Source organism: Hylobates moloch, unplaced genomic scaffold (genome assembly GCF_009828535.3).
Source record: "Hylobates moloch isolate HMO894 unplaced genomic scaffold, HMol_V3 SCAFFOLD_23, whole genome shotgun sequence".
In the NCBI taxonomy this organism is placed as follows: Eukaryota; Metazoa; Chordata; class Mammalia; order Primates; family Hylobatidae; genus Hylobates; species Hylobates moloch.
Window position 1 is genome coordinate 16,368,741 of NW_026652298.1, and position 20,708 is coordinate 16,389,448.

General features: G+C 39.2%; 1 protein-coding gene across 5 annotated transcripts in view; it reads left to right on the top strand.

The window, feature by feature from the left end:
• The window catches only part of MAST4 (microtubule associated serine/threonine kinase family member 4), a 583,079-nt gene that overhangs the window by 159,619 nt on the left and 402,752 nt on the right, over positions 1-20,708 (top strand). For all 5 annotated transcript variants that reach the window (XM_032145417.2, XM_058433847.1, XM_058433846.1 and 2 more), the window contains exon 2: positions 7,298-7,451. In XM_032145417.2, coding sequence (XP_032001308.1) covers positions 7,298-7,451 — 154 coding nt within the window. The remainder of the gene's footprint in view (positions 1-7,297; positions 7,452-20,708) is intronic.

The window sequence follows — 20,708 nt, forward strand, 5'->3', positions numbered from 1 at the left end:
TCCTCCCTCCCTCCCTCCCTCCCTCCCTCCCTCTCTTCCTTCTCTTCCTTTTCTTTTTCTTAGACGGAGTCTCACTCTGTCGCCAGGCTGGAGTGCAGTGGTGCGATCTCGGCTCACTGCAACCTCTGCCTCTCAGGTTCAAGCAGTTCTCCTGCCTCAGCCTCCCAAGTAGCTGGGACTACAGGCGTGCGCCACCACACCCAGCTAATTTTTGTATTTTTAGTAGAGACGGGGTTTCACCATGTTGGCCAAGATGGTCTTGATCTCTTGACCTCATGATCCACCTGCCTCTGCCTCCCAAAGTGCTGGGATTACTGGTGTAAGCCACCATGCCTGGCTGGGACCATTTCTTATAGTATCATTAAATGGAAGAATGCATTCTGGGTGGTATAATCCAACATGACTGTCAGCAAAATCAATTAATAGGTCCCAGGATGGTGTGGTCTAGGACTGTAGAGGTCTTGGTGGTCTGACTCAATCTATAGTTAGATTTTAAGATGCTAGGGAAGGGGCCTTGCATATTCTTCAGGCACTGCAGAGAATAATAAGTGTTTTTCTATTCTCTGAGTGGTATAGAACAGAGATAAGAGTGCCTGAGAGGTGCCACTCAGGAGGGCCAGTTAAATAGAGCTGCAGGTTGTAGCAGACATCAGGCCAAGGGAAGGGGAGGGAGACTTGAGCTGAGCCTAGGGTGATAGTGACAATTATCAGTATCACTTGTTACTGAGTGTGTCTGTGTGCCAGCTTTTTTCATGCATCCTCTCTCTGCATCCTAACTGCATCTCTGAGGTCCAATCTCAGAGAGAGATAGCTTGCCCAGGACATGACATTGGGATTCTGTTCCTGGCAGTTCCCACTGGGGCTAGGTCCCTCACCACTGTACTGCTCCACTTCATGCCAAAAACATAGCTGCAGATGCACATAGCATAGGCGATCACGCCCTAGAATTCTGTGCTCTGGAATACAGGTATGAGCATTACAGCCTGAAATAACATAAAAGCAGTTTAAATCATATTCTCACTTGAGCCATAAAAACAAAACACAAACCAAAACCTTGGTACGATTGTAAAGAGTTTAATTTCCTTGTGAACCATTGATGATGATGTATACTCACAGAGATGTTTGCCTAGACAACGAAGTGACTTACTACAGGACAATGGTATTAATAACCATAGCTGACATTCATGGTGCACTTCCTTTGTGCCAAGCACTGTCTTAAGTGCTTTACATATATGTACTGTCTTCATCTTTACTGCCACCCCAGGAGATAGATGTTTATTGTTGCTAACATCTCTTAGTTGAGGAAACAGGTGCAGAAATAGTTAAATATCTTAATTAGGATAATAAGTGTTGGCTCTCATCTGGGCTCCTAACCACTGTGGAATTAGTGTGAAACAAATAATGAGTGTTTTAACTATAGAAGCCTGTTCTATCAAATTTTAAAATATTGATTATAGGCTTTGGTTTAAAAGTAAATAAAATCCAATTTTGAAATAAAGTCATTTCAGGTTGCCAATTTGATTCTTTATTGGGTGGCAGGGATGAGAGAGAGAGAGCAGTTAATTAGGATTACAAGCATTGTCTCTGCAGTTTTATAATCTATTTTCATATCTTTGGTTTATTAAGATATTTAATATCAAGAAACAGAATAACTGAACAATGTCTTCATAATCTATGTTATGAATCAGTCTCTTTCTCTTTTTTTAAGCATAAAAAGGACTTTACTGGTGAGCCTCCCATTATGTATGCAGATGACATTGGTGATCCCTTTGAACTAATGAACTTTGGCCTTAGGGCACGTGCATTCTGGATGAGTCTTTAAAATGCATGTGCTACATCTTGGGGATGAATGTGGGCTTACAGAAAAGAGGAGTGGAGTAGGAAAAGATTGGATTGATTTGGACAAATATATATGCTAGCAGGGATACAATTAAAAAGTTGAATGGTTATTTAGGAATTACCTTTGGAGTTAGCCATGTTCAAAAATTAGCATATTAGTTTGGTATATGGAACAGATTCTTTCAAATAATGTGGTTTGCCATAACCTAAGGGTCTTTTCGATACATGAAGTGTTCGGTTTGTCAAAATACTAGAGACTCACTTCAGTTTCCAGTATGTTACCTTGAATAACATTTAATATAATTTTATTCTATTTTTTCAATAATTAAATCCCTTTATGGCATGTGTTTTCTCTTTTTTTCCTGTTATATTTTAAAGTGCATATCAGAGATTTGCAATTGATTTGCTCTTTCCACCAATATTTACAGGTGCTTTTTATGTAGTTTGCAGTGTTCTAGGGATACAGCAGTGGACAAAACAACATAATGCATAATTTCATGTAACTTTAATTTTAGCAGGGGGAAAAGAGCAAGAAACAAGTACCAAAGATCTCATATGTCATGTGATTTTACATAGGCATTTACAGAGGGCATCCCAGGAAAAGTGACATTTGAATAGAGACCCAGAGGACAGAGGGGGCACAATAGCTAATATCTGGAATGTGTCGCAGGTAGAGGAAATGATAAATGTAAGGTCCTGGGTGGGAAGAGCCTGGGGCATCCAAGGTCTGGCAAGAGACCAAGGTGGATTGAGTGGAGTGGCAGGAGCTGGGACTAGAGAGAAGGACTCCAGCAGTGGAATTGGAACATCTGGCTGCATGGTTTAGAAGGGTCACTGCTGTGGTGCTGAGAGGATGGAAGCACAGAGACCTCTTGAGATGCTATTGCAAGAGAGAAAGGGGATGGCAGGGACAAGGGTGGTAGGCGTAGAAATGGTGAAGTGATCTTGGGTGTCTTTTGGAAGTTGAACCTGGACGATTTACTGGTTGGATATGGAGTGTGAAAGAGAAGTTAAGAACAACTGAAAGATTTTGTGACCTAAGTAGCTAGAGAAAACAGAATTGCCATTTACTGAAATTGGAAAAAGCTTTCTCTTTCTGCTTATATGACCACTGTTAATATTTAAAAACTATGAATTACAGAACCCTGTGCTTGGGAATAGAAGTGTCTGAAAATGAGGTCGGAGAAAATTGTCAGTTAAGAGGCTAAAAGTTCTGTGTCTGTGGACAGTTCTAATATGCCTTTTTATAGACAGATGGGTGGTATTACTAGGGCATATAGCCGTAGATAAAGAAATCTGTGGTCCATATTTGCAGATGGTCGTGATGGTGATGGCGGAGACATTAACAAAAATTAGATCAAGGCTTGTAAATGATGTGCCTTCATTTTTACTTTTTAAAATTTATTCTTTTAATTGAAAAACAAAAATTCTACATATGTATATGCATCATAATGTCTTAAAATATGTATGTATTGTGGAATGGCTAAATCAAGCTAATTAACATATGTATTACCTCACATGCTTATTTTTGGGGAGTGAGAACACTTAAATCTACTCTGTGATTTTCAAGAATACAGTACATTGCTATTAAATATTAACTGTGTGCTTTTAATTCATCTTCATTGATATGGCCAAGCCACAGTGTCATCGTGGAGGATCTGTTTTTTTCTCAGCCTGATAATTTGTACAACAGCATATAATGGGTGGGGGCAGTAAATATAGAAAATATAGGTATAGAATTCTGGTGATCGGCATTTCTTTAGAACTGACAGTTTTGGAAACTTTCTTTCAATTCTGCCTCACACTTTCCTTGGTTATATACTTTTTATCCCTTAAGATGCTAACATGTTTCCTGTGATAAACTGCTAGCAAGAGCGGGTGTACATCCCTCACTTGTAGGTGGTATGCTGTGCCCCTGTCTGACTTCTGCATTCAATAATATTAAAGGAACCCTTCCAACTTTTCTATGGCTCTCGTTGGAGGGGTTAAGAACTAACGTAGGAAATTTTAAGCAAATCCAGTCACACAAATCAGTATTTACTGTTGGTGCATGAGGTAAGGACATGTTGCTGTTTCAGTGCAGGATACTTTGTGGTCGGCAGCATGTAGGTGACCATGGAGTAGGACCTGGCCCTCTAGGAGTACACAGCCTGCTTAGGGAGAGGAACCACAAGTATTTGAAGCAGGGGTATCATGCCCAGGCTTAGATGCCCTTGAATATCAGTGAAAGTTTCAAGACAGCCTCTGTCTTTAGTTCAACTCCTCGTAGTATGAAGACTTTGGGAGTCTGGAAAAGTTGGAAAACATTAAAATGGAATCATTTAAAGGACGAAGTCCAAAGTGACATGTTTGATGTCTACCATAAGCTCTAGGGTGTGATGAAGTGTCTTAAAAGGGATCATGAGTATTTGATTCAGGACAAAAAATGAAAAATAAATTGCAGGGCTGCAGTGGACCATTTTGAGAAGCTTTGACTAATTGTAGAAAGAATAGTAAAGCCACTGACAACAGAGCAAATTTGGAAAAATGATCTATTTAGAGAGAGCCCTGTTGGGAGTGTGATTGAATGTGAAGAGGAAATGGGATCTTGGAGCATTGCACTATGCTTATAGGTTTTCTGCTCATACTGTGCCTGAAACATTGGCAGCCCTCACAGTTCACTGCCTCAATTTTCCCAGATTTAAAATAATACTCCCTTCTTGGGGTTGTGATTTTGATTAAAAACCTTGGCTTGTGGACTAATAGCTCATGTCTATATATGTGTGATATGTGATGAATTAGATTTTTTTTTTTTCTGTTTTCTCCTTGATTTCCTTCTCTTTCTTCCACATTTGTTTCATGTCTTTTATGGCTTTGTTGGAAATATGTATGAAAATTACCTAATTCCTATTTAGGAATTATCTTCTTTCCTCTGCTTGTTTTTCTACCTGCTGTTAATTTGTAATACAACAGTCTTCCCCAGAGTAATCAACTGTAATTCTACAAGCTGAAAAAATTTAACTTCAGGTGAAAAATAAGTAGCAGATGCTGATGAACCTTAAATGAGAAATATTTGTATTTTATGCAGCTGTCACTCCTAATTAAGAGAAAATAACTAAGTAGAATGGACCCTAACTTGTTTGATTGCTTCACAGGGTAGGCATCCATTCTTAGTGCATTTACTAGGACTATTAAATAGCTGTTATGGAACATTTTGTTCAATGTCTATGGCACATTGCCACCTTGTGGCTGCAAATTTGTCTTGTAAAAGTAAATTTTTTAATGTTAAGTCTACCTGATATAATCTTCTGTTACATTTTTCCTGGTATTCATACTTTACCTTGCTCACAAAAGATTTGAGACACCTTATAAGACTATATAGAATATAGGATAGGAAACGAGAATATTCTTGTTCTTAGAAGAGGCATGTTGAAGTATTTGTGGGGGAGGCTGGTGGCGGGGAGGGGAGTGGTGAAGAATCATACTGCCTGCAACCAACAGTCCCCGTGCATGTGTGAAGAGGAGAGAGAGCAAAAGCCGTGTGGCAAAAGGTTAACTCGCCATTGACAATATGGGTGTTTACTGTTCCTGTAACTTTTCTGTAGTTGCAAATGTTTTTCTGAAAAGTTTCTAATTTAAAAATTGGCAGAAAAAATAATTGGGGTATGAGCACAAAATGGAGCCAAAAAGGAGGCAAAAATAACCTTTACATTCTTTAATGATCTGACTCTAGATGAACTTAGTGATTTGGTTCTGCATTTTCTAGAGGCTTCTCCTTGGAGGCCCTCCTAAATAGGACACTGATGTAATGAACAGCAGCCCTCAACAAATACCTTGTGATAAGTTCAGCTCTGCATTTGAAAGGGTGTGGGTTTTTTGTTCCTTTTTCCCAAGTGCACTCTGGAGTCCCTTTTTCCTACTGATCTGGCTTTGATCTTGGAGTGGATGGGCTGCTAGTTCTTAAAGGGCCTCTCCCTAAAATACTGACCGGCAATGAGTGTGAGATGGTACTTACAGAGAAGTGCTTGAAATCCAGGTGTTAGGTCTTACTAATGAATACAGTTATGCTTAGGGGAATCTTTTAGTAGCTGAGCTGTTGAGGTCTGTTCTATTTCAACTAACTTGGGAAGGGTTGCTCATAAACAGGATCAAATTTCCTTTTGTGCAATAGTTTTTATTTTATTTCTATTTATTTAATTATTTTTTATTTATTTTTTGAGACGGGGTCTTGCTCTGTTTCTCATGCTGGAGTGCAGTGCTGCAATCATGGCTCACTGTAGACTTGACTTCCGGGCTTAAGACCTGCCTTGGCTTCCCAAAATCCTAGGATTATTGATGTGAGCCACTGCACTCGGCCTGTGCAATGACTTTGAATATGATGCAGTTCATGGACAGACGAAATGGATGACCTAGTCTCCAGACTTCGATTTCTTATAAATACATCCATGATAATCTCAACCTGAAAAAAATTTGGCAGGTGTAACCAGGTGACCACCTCTTTTCCCCATGAAAACAAAACAAATCTCAGTGAAACGGCTCTTAAAATGCCCGGCTTTGAATAATGTTACTTGACTTCTCTGTTTTTAAATTTCTACAGAGTTAACCTTTTTACGTACTGTTTTGAGGGATCTTTAATAACTAACTGGACCTACGCAGGTGTACATGAAAATTTTTGTCCTTTGCAACTGTCTTAGACACATATTCATATGTACTTACTTGAAGGTGAACATTTTAGGTGGTACGGCTCTATTGAGTATGAGAGGCTTTCTTATAAAAACAGGCAGATCTTGAAATAAGTGTTGTGACACAAGGGATTCTTTTGTAGAATGCTGTCTCTTGAAGTGACTTGTTTCTCTGATTCTTGTGACAGGTTTTCTTTTACAAAGCTATAAAGTGATGTAGGGATGTATTGATTTCCATTAAGGGCTAGGGTGCTTATAAATTTCTCTCCTGTACAACATATATTTGTGAGCAATATGTGAATTTTCTTTTGTAACCAACTAAAGAGAGTATTCTATTGCTTCTCTGTAGAGTGACAATCTTCAATTTTGGGGGAGACCATGTACAGAACGACATGTTTTATGTCGTGACCTAGCATACACACACATACACGTATAACTGAATAAAACATTTCATGAAACAATACTTTCCCTTTCTTCATTGGACTGTGATAATTTCTATTCTATTGCATTAAAAAACACCAGTCACTCTCTACCCAACTTGATTTCATGACCCGCTAATGTGCTGTGACCCACAGTTTGAAAATCACTGCTGTCGAGATTTTGCAGCAAGCCAGACTCTGTTTTGGATGGAAGATGTGACAGTGAAATTCTGAATTCTCTAACGTAGCAAAATTGAACACAGTGTTGGGAGAATGGAGTTTGAGAAGAAAAGAAAGGAAAAAGTGGGAATGATTGGTCTTTCATTCTAGGCTGTGTTGATGCCCTAGCCAGTGATGCCATTCTTCCTCTTTCTGCAGCTTGACCATATATTATCCCCTCCACCCATGCCGTTTCGGAAATGCAGCAACCCAGATGTGGCTTCTGGCCCTGGAAAATCACTGAAGTATAAAAGACAGCTGAGTGAGGATGGAAGACAGCTAAGGCGGGGGAGCCTGGGAGGAGCCCTGACTGGTGAGTTGCGGTGGCTTGGATGAGAGAAGGAATTGCATTTCTTTACAGGGTCCTGCATGGCCCCAGAGTTCCACATGTAATCAGCTTGCTTAAGAATGGGCCTGCCTCTGCAGACCATTTCGTAAAAATCTTATCCAATCCAGAAAGCAGTTAAATTGAAAATTTTATTAATAAACTTTGCTGAAATATAATTTACATGCAGTGACAGTATCCCCAATTTATTTATTTATTTATTTAATTATTATTATTATTTTTGACAGAGTCTTGCTCCGTCGCTAGGCTGGAGTGCAGTGGTGTGGCGTGATCTCAGCTCACTGCAACCTCTGCCTCCCAGGTTCAAGCGATTCTCCTGCCTCAGCCTCCTGAGTACCTGGGACTACAGGCACACACCACCACGCTCAGCTAATTTTTGTATTTTCAGTAGAGACGGGATTTCACCATGTTGGCCAAGATGGTTGTGATCTCTTGACCTCATGATCTGCCTGCCTCGGCCTCCCAAAGTGCTGGGATTACAGGTGTGAGCCACTGCGCCTGGCCAATATCCCCAATTTTAAGTTTACATTTGGATGGATTTTTGCAAATTTATACCTCAGTTTAACTACTGCCGTGATCAGGATATAAAACGTTTCCCATGCTCTTCCTAGTCAAACCCACCCTCTACTGCCACCCTCAACTCCAAATCCTTGGCCCTAGGCAGCCATAGATCTGCTCTGTCATTATAGATTAGATATACCTTATCAAGGGGTTTACATTAATGGAAGCAGAGTGTCTGCTCCTTTGTGTCTGGATTCTTTTGCTCAGTGTGATGTTTTTAAGATTCACCCATGTTGCTGTGTGTGTTAGTAGTGTATGTTTAACTTTATAAGAATAGGTTCTAGTGTTCTATACTACTGTAGGATAACTGTAGTTAACAATTATATATAATTTCAAATAGCTAGAGGAATGATATTGAATGTTCCCAACACACGGAAATGATAAATGTTTGAGATGATGGATATGCTGACTGCCCTGATCTGATCGCTATACATTATATGATTGGAACATCACTAGTACCTCATGAATATGTATAAATTATTCTTTGTTAATAAAAATAAAATTAGAAAAGAAACTGCCAAATGGTTTTCTAAAATTGTGCCATTTTACATTCCTGACAGGTATGGATGAATGATCCAATTGCTGTGCGTTCTTGCTAACCTGTGGTATTGCCAGTTTTAAAAATTTTAGCCGTTTTCAGTGTTATGTAGATGCGTCACATTGTGGGTTTCATTTATGTTTCCTTGGTGACTAGATACTATAGAACACCTTTTCAAGTGCTTATTGGACAATTATTTGTATTTGGTGAAGTATCGATTCAATTCTTTCACCCCTTTTTAAATTTCATTGTTAAAATTGAGAAATTTTCAAATCCAGAAAACTCACAAATTATTTTTGACTGCAAAATAGCCAAATTAAGATAAGTTAAAGCCTAGCTTTTAAAAGGTAACTCACCACTTAAAATTGTACGTTACTAACTATATACCACTGAAAGCTGGATTTCTGTTATTTCATCAGAGTATTTTTTCCTCTAGATATAAATATTTTCAAGGAGCTTTGTTTCTTAAAATCCCCAAACAGAGTTTTCTTTCTACATGATGATCTTGTCTACCAGTTTAAAAATGGCCTGGAAAGTAAGTTGAATTACTCTTTTTTTTTTTTTTTTTTTTTGGAGAAAGGTATGGATTTTGACTTTTTGAAGATGAAATTTCTGGGAACAGAAGTGCTACTGCCACATGATTAGTGGAGTCTGGGACATCTGACCCAGTGTGCCACTCTGCTGGAACAAAAGGCCAAACTACCTCAGGCCAAGGGGGAGAAATTCATCAAAAAAACTGCTGTAGTTTAAGGCAAATCTTTTCCCTTGAGTTTACTGATGCTCTTCTAATGCTTGTTAGGATATTTTTCTTTGCTTTCGTTTCATAAATGCAGACTATTTGCTTTTTAAAGTAGGAGATCCTAAAGATTATTCTCTTATAGGTAAGAAAATTAAATCTTAAAGGTTAAAAGACTCATCCTCTTATTTATTAATCTCACTTAGGAAATTTACTTACCTTGATTCAACTATTTTTGATAGACAGGAGGGGCAGTAATTGTTCTATCCACTTTTGCTAAAGCAGTTTACATAAAGCTTTAAAATAATGCAAGGGTATGGCTGTTGATGCAGATATATGATCTCAAACATGAAATTTGGCCTTTAGCTTTGAAAATAAATAGCTGGACTTGATTCTCTTGTCATAATTTTAACAGCTCTAGCAAGTCTATCCTTAGACAATTAGTTTGCTACACAATTATTTTTGGTAACTAAATCTTTGGTCAGATAATTTCTTAAAAATGTTTAATAGTCCTTAGAAGAGCTAAAAAAAATCCATTGAACATCAGCCTGGTTTTGAAGACAGTTCCCTGAAAATTATATTAGAATGTGAAAAAAACATTTTTAATTGTTCCTCTATATGGTTTAGCTGAAGATTTAATGAAATAATATATACAAAGCAGCTAGCCCAGGCAGCTGTTAGTATTGTGTGCATAACTAACTGAATTTGGGGGGATTTGGAGTTGATGGGTGGCATGGGCTCATGGAAATGAGTTTGGTACCCTTATCGACTGGATTGCTACTTTGTGTTAGGCACTTTGTTCATGTCAGGCTAGTGTCAGATGTTGGAGCACGGAGAAGGCAGCATCTTCCCTGATCTTTAAAAAATGTGTTTTCCACTAGGTTTAGGTAACCACATAATCACATGTGATCTCATCTTGGGACATACCCTGTTGCTAAACTTAAAATAAGTCATACTGGTTTTTCCATCAGAGGCCCATGCCTTATCTAATCTGTTACTTAACAACTGACCACCTTCTCATTGTTTTACTTTGTTTTAATCCAAGGATCTTTTCTTTGGCAGCATTCTACTTTCCTTAAAACAAAGATTTTTAGTTTCTGGTTGGACAGTTTTGCCAACCAATTATCCTTGATAAGGTTCACTAAACTTTTAGCTTTTTGAAAGGAAGATCTGTGATCAATTTATATATTTATCCCTAATAATGATAGCTAATATTAAAAGCTTACTGTGTAGCAGGCGTTGTGTTTAGGGAATTATATTTATTGGCTTATTTAATCCTTACAGCATCTCTGTGTCTCTGTGAGGGAGACACTCTTAGCTCATTTTACACATGAGAACACTGATGCACAGGCAGGTTGAGTAACTTCCTTGAGGTCACAGTCCTCACAACAGAAGGCGAGGATTTGAACCCAGGCATCATGGCTCCAGAGTTCATGCTCACAACTGCTACACTGTTCCTAACATAGTCAGTATCTAGTAGGTTTTAAATAAACTCTTAATTCCAGCAGTATTAACTGGAGTGAATCTTAGGTGGGAAAGTTGTTCACTCAGTTCAAATTTGCAGCTGGCTCAATCTGTAGGGCTCCCAGTCATTTAATTGTAAAAATAAAGTAAAACTAGGCAATTAGTACATATTTAAAACCTTAAAATTCACACATTAGTTAACCCAGAAATTTGACTTCTCAGAATTCATCACAAGGAAATAGTCGTATGTCAAGAGAATTAACCTTAGTTATATTTAAAGCAGTACCATTTATAATAATTAAAATTTCATATTATCTAAATAGCTGGCAAATAAATACTGCTTAAACATATTATGGTATGCACATAAAATGGAAAACAATTGTAAACATTTAAAGTCATATTATAAAAAATGTTTTAATATTGAAAGACACTCACAATATATTAATGTGAAATCCCATTGTTAAATGGTCTCATAGTGTCTCATACTTCCTAAGACTTACTGTATTTGTAATTAAATAATTGTATACAGATGGTCCCCCACTTACTATGGTGTGGCTTTTGACTTTTCAACTTTATGATGAGTTTAGTGGAGTATGAAATGCATTATTGACTTAAGATATTTTTTACTTCTGAAGGGTTTATCTGGATGTAACCCCACTGTAAGATGAGAAGCATCTGTCTTTAATGAGGAGGAGGAAAACAATTACTTTCTGCTAAGGAATTTTCTCAAACTGGAGTGATGGTTGAGTAGGCTCCCTTTAAAAATGGGCAAGTGAAGGATGCTATGGCCTTTTTTATACCCTGCAGCTTAATCCATGAGATAGTTTTTGAACTTGAGTTTTTCTGTGGCATTTGGTGGTATATCAGTCAGCAACAGTAATGTTGCATAACTGCAAACATCTCAATGGTAGACAACAAGAAGTATTTTTTTCTTGTTCAGATGGCTATAGGTCAGTTGGGGTTTGGCTGTAGGTCACTCTGGGCCCTGCTGGACTTGGTTCCAGGATGCAGTTTGGGTCCAGATTTGCTCTATGTGCTTACCTTCTTCTTTAGACCAGCAGCTACCAAAGGCATCATCTCCTTATGAAAGACAGGAGCATGAGAGGGCAAGTTCTCCTGTACAGGCACATTTTAAGGTTCTGCTGGTGTCATATCTGCTAATTTTATATTGGCTAAAGCAAACGGCATGGTCAAGCCCAGAGTCAAGGGGTAGAAGCACACTTCACCTTGATACCTTGTCCAGGATGCAGGTACAGTCATGTGCCACATAAAGTCATTTTGGTCAGTGATGGGCCGTATATGTGACAGTGGTCCCATAAGATTACAATGGAACTGAAAAGCTCCTATTATATGGTAATGTCTAGATGATCCTGACTCTGTGTAGGCCTAGGCTAATGTGTTCGTGTCTTAGTTTTTAAACAAAAAAGTTTAAAAAGTAAAAGAAAAAAATAGAAAAAAAAGCTTATAGAATAAGGATATAAAGAAGAAAATGTTTTTGTACAGCTCTGCAGTGTGTTTGTATTTTAAGCTAAGTGTTATTACAAAAGTCAGAAAGTTTAAAATTAAGAAGTTTATAAAGTAAAAGTTACAGTAGGATAAGGTTAATTTATTAAAGAAAGAAAAATACTTTTTAAATCAGTGTAGCCTAAGTGTACAGTGTTTCTAAAGTCTACACTGATGCCCTAGGTCTTCACATTCACTCACCACTCACTGACTGACCCCTAGCAACTTCTATTCCTGCAAACTCTATTCGTGGCAAGTATCCTACGCAGGTGTACTACTGTTAATCTTTTATTTTATATTTTAAGGTAGCTTTTCTATGTTTAGATATGCACATACTGATCATTGTGTTGCAGTTGCCTACAGTATTAGGTGCAGTTGCATGCTACACACGTTTGTAGCCTAGGAGTAATAGGCTATATACCCTGTAGTTTGGTTGCATAGTAGGCTACACCATCTAAGTTTGTGTAAGTACACCCTATGATGTTTGCACAATGATAGAATTGCCTAAGGAAGCATTTCTCAGAATGTATCCTTTTTGCTAAGCAATGCATAACTGTATATACAGTTGTCCTTCAGTAGCCACAGGTTCCAGGATACCGACGTTCATAGTTGCTCAAGTCACTGATATAAAATGGTGTAGTATTTGCATGTAAACTATGCATATCCTCCTGTAAGCTTTAAATCATCTCTAGGTGATTTATATCACCGAATAAATGTAAATATTAATATTCTATAAATAGTTGCTGTACTGTATTTTAACATTTGTATTATTTTTATCATATCAATATTTATGTTTTTTCCAAGTATTTTTGATCCACAGTTCGTTGAATCTGGATGTGACAGCTGACTTAATGTTACTCCAGGGGAGTAAAGAATTGGAGCTGATAATTCAGTCTATCCTAGTTAGCTTCTTAAAAAAAATCTTTTACAATAAAATATTTTATTTAACTATTTTTGTTTCAAAGTAATATGTATTCAATGTAGACAATTTAGAAAATACAGAACACTATAATGAAAAAGCCCCAAACCCCATAATTTCACTATGCATAGACACTCATGATTGAAATGTTCACATTTTTCTCCCTAGCTAAACTTTTGAATCACTAAGGGCGTTAGATTAAAGACAAGAAAATAACCAGTGCCTTTTTTGCAGGGCTGGCATTTAAACAATAGACCTGGAGCTTACTATGCACATTACTGCCTGGATTTTTATTTTAGAGGCTGATGTGTTTCCTATCTTGAAGGTCCACAGCTTGCTAAACAGGCACCTAGAAGCCTCATGTAAACATTGACTGAGGTTTGGAGCCCCCTGATGAGGAAGTGGAGGATTATTCTAATCATTATACAGACCCTTAAGTCTAGGCATGGATATTGTTGGTAATATGCCTGACAGCTCACAGTGAGGAAGCTGCAGAATGAAGGACAGAATCTCGGGATCTTGAATCCTGGCTTCTTGATATGCAAATGCATGCCCCAAATCCTTGTCCTGCATTCTACAGCTGTGATGTATGTTGCAGCCTTAACAGCCAGAGAATGAGTGCTGCTTTTCTCCACGAAGAGAGTTGTGTTTTTTTTTTCCCCCCAAATGTTTGGGTTGGTTGGAATGTAAAAGAAAGACAAAAATCTATATATGTGTGTAACATGCACATAATAATAAGAAATCAGCTTTGCAGACAATATAAACTAGAATGTTAAAGCTGTTAGAATCTTGATGTTCTATCTTGGGAAGAAAGTTGAGAGGGTGTTCTTTTTTGGTCTATGGAAATCAATTTGGAATAACGTCTGAAAATTTTTAAAAAGGCATTTTTTCGTGTTATTTTTTTTACTTGAAGAGAGAAAGGGAGAACACAATCCCAGAAAACATTCTTTCCTTTAAAATTAACCTGGAAGCTATTGCTTTTAATTACCGTGTAGTACCCAATGGGTTTCTCATCCTAAAGCCCTCCTTAGCTTAGTGGGCAAGCCTGAAATAATTCAGATTAAAGATAATTTATATAAAGTATGGCTGTTTTATGGGTAGCTTTGGTATTTACTAAATATCGCACTTAAATACAACTGAAACTTTCCTATACACTCTAGATTTCTTCAGTTTTGTAGCACCATCAAAAGAATGCCTGTATAAAAATGGTGTGTGTTAAGATAATGCTACATGCTATGACAAACAAACCAGAAAATATCAATGGCTTAACACAACAGTAGTTTATTTTTTGCTCATGTAGTAGTTCAAATTAAATGTTTGAGTTCATAGGCAACTCTCCTCCTGTGGTGACTCAGGGACCCACATTCCATCTTCTGGTTTTGCTCTTCTTAATAGCCTTTGAGGTACCCTGTTTGCAGTTGGCAGAAGTGGAAAGAGAGAGGAGAAACCCTTCTGACTTCTTAAAAGTCCCAGCCTGGAAGAGACATGCTAATTTCCGTTCCTATTCTTTTAGAAAGACCTAATTACATGGTCACAGATGCATGTAAAGTGCGTGCGTGTGTGTGTGTGTGTGTGTGTGTTGGAGGGGTGCTAGAGAAGTATGGTCCCTGCTGGCCTTGCCTCAGCATTCAGCTAGATAAGAGATAGGGGGAGCAGGGCACTTACTAAGTCAGGAAAGACTAGGAGAGAAACAGATTTTAACAAAGACACAGGATGTGATGAATTCCGTTTTGAGTATGTTTGAAATGCCCGATGAGACATGCTAAATAGGCATGTCAAGTAGGACTGTGGAATCACAGAAGGAGAGAAGCATCTGCAGAGGAGGAAATGATGGCAAGCTGTGTATGGGCTGCATGTGAGAGAGTAAGATGAGGACAGGAAAGTCTCATTGGATAGGACAGCGTAGTCACTGAGTAGTCTTGGTCCTGGAGAGAGTATTAGGGTTATCTAGAGGGACAGAACTATACATATGTGTGTGTATATCTATATATACACACACGTGTGTATATCTATATATACACACACGTGTGTATATCTATACGTATATATATACACACACACACACACACACACACATATATAAAGGGGAGTTTATTAAGTATTAACTCACATGATCACCAGGTCCCACAATAGGCCATCCGCAAGCTGAGGTGCAAGGAGAGCCAGTCCAGTCTCAAAACTGGAGAACTTAAGAGTCTGATGTTTGAGGGCTCGAGGGCAGGAAGCATCCAGCACGAGAGAAAGATGTAGGCTGGGAAGGTAGGCCAGTCTTGTCTTTTAATGTTTTTCTTCCTGCTTATAGTCTAGCCACGCTGGCAGCTAATTAGATAGTATCCACCCAGATTAAGGGTGGGTCTGCCTTTCCCAGGCCACTGACTCAAATGTTAATCTCCTTTGGCAACACCCTATCGACACACCCAGGATCCACACTTTACATCCTTCAATTCAATCAAGTTGACACTCAGTATTAACCATCACAAGTAGGGAAGTGCAGACAGAAGCGAGAGTGGGATGGGATAAGACAAAATGGTCATTATGGAATCAGAGATGGCTTATATCTGGATAAACAGAAGTACAGATAACTCTTTTGAGAAGAAAGTGTGCGATGAAAGGGACTAGAAATACAAAGTATGAGCTGGAAGGGTATGAAAGGTCAGTGAGATCCATCTTAATGTGGAAGTCATGAGAACTTGTTTGTGAAGTACTGAAGATGGTTTGGGTGAGACACGACAGCTGAAGAAGGTGTTTGGAGGAACAGGGCTGGGTATCCAGAGCACATGTAAAAGGGTTGACCTTTTATAGGAGGAGGGGCACTTCCTACATTGTCACAGGAGGAAGGAGGAGAAAATAGATGCCAAAGCAGGTAGTTCAAGTGCACCTATACCATGGAATACTACTTGGCAGTAAAAAGGAACAACTGTTGATACATGCGGCCGTCTGGATGAATGTCCAGAAAATTAAGTGAAAAAGTCAGTCCAAAGAGGGTATACTGTATAATTCCACTAATATATAACATTCTTACAATGATAAAATTATAGAACTGGAGGACTGATTCGTGGTTGCCAGGGATTAAGGAGGGGATGAGGTAGGAGGGAAGTAGGTATGGCTGTAAAAGGGCAACATGAGGGATCCTTGTGATGATGGAAATGTTCTTTATCTTGACGGTGTCAATGTCCGTTCTTGGGTTGTGATATTGTACTAAGGTTTTTCAAGATGTTACCATTGGGGAAACTGGGTAAAGAGAAGTACCTCGGATCTTTCTGTATTATTTCTTGTAGCTGCTCGTATAATTATATCAAAATGAGGTAATTTAAAAAATTATATCAGTAATCTTAATACATTTGCTTTAAAAAAGCAGAGAGTTATTGGATTTAATGGCTTCATTTTTCTCAGTGCATTGTGAGAGACCATGGGGGGAAGGGGTGCAGTTGAGAGGGTTATATGGGAATTGAGAAGAGAAGGAGATATGACCTAGTCTTGAAGAGTAAGAAGGGAAGCTATAAATGTAGCAGGATTTCTTGAAAGCACTGACAGCCCATTTAAAGTCTGAGATCATGAATTGAAAGGGAAGCCGGTCTACGTGTTTGTGCAAAAGGTTAAAGCACCAGGGAAATTCATGTACTGGGTATACTGGTTCCAGAAAACAGAGAGAGGCCTGGTCAAGGGTCATTCATAAGAGTGGTGAGGAGGGTGGACCTGAGCTGTACAGGAATGAGAGGCAGTTTTAGTGCCCATGGTGGGATATTTCTGGGGCTTGAGCCAAAGCCATTGGGAATTTGGAAAGAGGACTAGAAGCTGGGACTTGGATGCATGGTGGGGCTGGGGAATGAGTAGCAGGTGGACTGAGTTTGACTTAACCAGCCCCTGAAGGATGACTGAAATGTTAATATATAGTCATGCATCACTTAATGACGGGGATACATTTAGAGAATGTGATTTCCTAATGCAAACATCATAGAGTATACTTACACAAACCTACCTGGTTTAGCCTACTGTAACCTATTGCTCCTGGGCTACACATCTTTACAGCATGTTACTGTACTGCATACCGTAGGCAACTGTAGCACAATGTATAACAAAATATAACACAAGTATGTATGTGTCTGACATACCTAACATAGAAAAGGTCCAGTAAAAATACAATATTATGCTGTTACAGGACCACCCTCCTATGTGTAGTCCATTGGTGACCAAGACATTATTACACGGTACATGACTATGTTTTGAAATTTGGCACAATTTGAAATTTTTAAAGGGCAAAGATCTTTACAATTCTCATGATGGTGCTGTCTTGTGATACTCCCAATTTGGGTTCTTGGCTCTTGGCCAACCAGAAGAAAAAGCCCAGATCCACATAGAATTTACACTTAAGGTTTTACTGACTTAAAAACATCCTGCTGGTATTTGTTTTGCTAGTTCTTAATACGTATAAAATCGCTATGCTGAAGGCACATAACTAAGGACAAGAATTCTCTTGAGTCGGTCTAGTGTTGTTTTAGAACTTAAAAAATTGTGTAGTTCATCAGTAATAGCTTATGAAGCTGAAGAATGTCTCTATGTATTTTTCTGAGTCACCAGGCAATAAACAGGCAATTCTGTTAGCATCTTCTTCCCGGTGACAATGCATGATTTTAAGAAGCTTTAAAACCATTTATTGTCTTTACTGCTCCTATGACAGTTTATATCCTGGATATTTTGTTTGCTATCTAGGTGTTCTAAATAGAAGGTGTGACTATTTTGATGTATTTTTGTTAAGTGTTGCAATTCCTCCTTGTCAGGAGTAGGAAGGTCTCATGAGACCTCCACTTAATGGGAGGCGCAGCTGTCAGCGAGTTCCTTTGGCAGATGCTGCCTCCCAGTGGCTCTCTGTCAGGGAGCCTTCTGCCGGAGCTCATCTCCCATGCAGATGGTCTACCGATGAGTCATTGCCCCTCTAACAGGCTCACGTGGTGGTTCCCAGACCCAGGTCACCTACCACTTAGAAACTGCCAAGTGGCCACCTCCTTGTTCAGAGCCAGGCTGCAGCCTCTTGGAAGCCCAAATCTCTCCTTCAGGCATTTTGCACCAGTGACAAGACAGGCATGAGGGGAAAATTAAGGAAAGAGGCTGAATGAGGACTTTAAGAATCAAAGTCATTTCTCTTATACCCGGGGCAGGTGAGAGACTGGGCTCTTTGCTTTGATGTGTACCTGAGCCCTGGATAGTGTTGGGAGCCATGCTTCGTTAGCAAATCGGGCACTTCAGAAATCAGTTTTACAGTTCTGTACCTGATAGTTTGAAAAACTTAACACTTGGACCTTGAGTGTTAGTTAACGTTTTCCATAGGAGGCCCAGTTTCTCTTAAGATGCTTGAAGCCCCCTTTGCAGAGCAAAAGGTAACATAGGCCTTCAATCACTGTTGACATAGAATTTCAAGATTACTGGGGCAGGAAAATACTCAGATACAGCTAAACCATTATCAGCTGCAAAATATGTTGGCTATCTGGACCTTTGGCTGGGTGTGTTAAATGTGGCAAACCAAACCAAGTAACTGGAATTCTTCAACATACACCAGACAGGAGGATGTCTGGTAGTCATTTAAAGTCTCTTCTGGCATGATTTAAAAAGTTGTATGTGTGTAAATATATTTCTTTCTTTTCTTTTTTTTTGAGACGGAGTCTTGCTCTGTCGCCCAGGCTGGAGTGCAGTGGTGCAATCTCGGCTCACTGCAAGCTCTGCCTCCCAGGTTCACGCCATTCTCCTGCCTCAGCCTCCGAAGTAGCTGGGACTGCAGGCGCCCACTACCACGCCTGGCTAATTTTTTTGTATTTTTAGTAGAGACGGGGTTTCACTGTGTTAGCCAGGATGGTCTTGATCTCCTGACCTCGTGATCCTCCCACCTCGGCCTCCCAAAGTGCTAGGATTACAGGCATGAGCCACCACGCCTGGCCTGTGTGTAAATATATTTCTATCACGAGGCTCCGTATGCCAATTAGGCTAATAAAACTTAAAACAAAAATGTATAGAGTAACAGGATCCGTGAACAGAAGGCTTCCTCCCCCGACTCCCCTGCTCATTTCTTAGGTTCTAGCGTGATTCTACAAATAATGGGCTTTGGTCCTTCCCGAGGAAACAAGATTAATTTATTGAATCCATATATTAAAAATCTAAGTTGCTTTGTTCTTAAAATTCCCTTTAGAATAAGAAACTGGTTTCAGGCCTTTTTTTTTTTTTTTTAACCCGTTATCAAGGTGTTGAGCTTTTTGGACGAGGCGTAATCATATTCCTTTTCCTTTCCACTGCTTTTTAGTTTTGTCTTTTTAGTACTTTCCTGAAACTCTCTTTTCTTCTGACAGGATGGACTGTGGCCCAGGCACAGGTGGGTATGGCTTTCCTATGCTTCATGCATTGTGCTCCTTTAGGTTCTGAAAAGCACACTGATCCATGCTCATCTTCTCAGTTCCTTATATGTGTAGCCCCTCAGAGATGAAGCAGCTTTAGGTCCTCTGTGAGTCTTTAGTAGAGATGAGGAAGCCACAAACAACGACTTGATTATATTACAATTAACAGTGTGAAAGATTTATTGAAATACTAGGAAATTAGTATGAACTAGGAAATCTCACACTTCACGTCCTTGAGGTACTGGGGAGGAGGAGATAAGGTTGGGAAAGGTAAGAAGATGGTGGGTGGTGCCATTTCACGCAACACTGGAACCCACTTACAGAGTTGGACGTAGGTAACTGGCTCTTCTGGTGATGTTTCAGTTTCTATTTTATACTTTTCTTTTTCCCTTTCTTCATGTTTCAATTTATGTTTTTTAAAGATTTTACCCTCTTATAGGAAACATGGGGAAAGGCTATGTGGCTTGACATACGCTGCTGGGTTCCAAAGTATAAAAGGCCAGTGACACCTTATTTCATACAGTCAAACTACAGTGCTAATGAGGTGCTAACTGCTAGTGTACTGGAATTGGTAAATTGCAGTACACATGAATCCCCTGGACAGCAGAGGCAGAGAGTAACAGGGTACAATACAGTAGGGAGTGGGAAGATGTAGATCAGAGAGAGAATGGGATCACTGAATTAAATGGAACAGAATTTAAAGAAAGCAAGTGACTTGCCTGGGTGGAGATAGCATCTTGCCATCTTTACTGCTGTTTCAGGGTGTAAATGGAAGGACATGAACTGGAGATCTGAGGCCCAGATTCTAGTCCCAAGTCAACTTCTAAGTGGCTTTCATTGCTGGGTCTTAGTTTCTTCATCTGTAAAGTGAGTGGGTTGGATCCTATATTCTCAAGGTCCCTTTGAGTTGAGTAGTAAGTAATTTTAGCTACCATGGTGAGGGAGGGAAAGTCTTTGTAGAAAATGGGTTTTCTTCATTTTCTAGCCCCCGCACCCTCCCTTGAACCCCTGTGCAAACACACATGCTTTATTTGTTGCTATGCAAGGAAGCCCACCTTTGCCTCTATCAGAGCTGCTGGTAGGTGTCCTGTCACTCGAGCATACCCAGGCCATTCATCTCTTG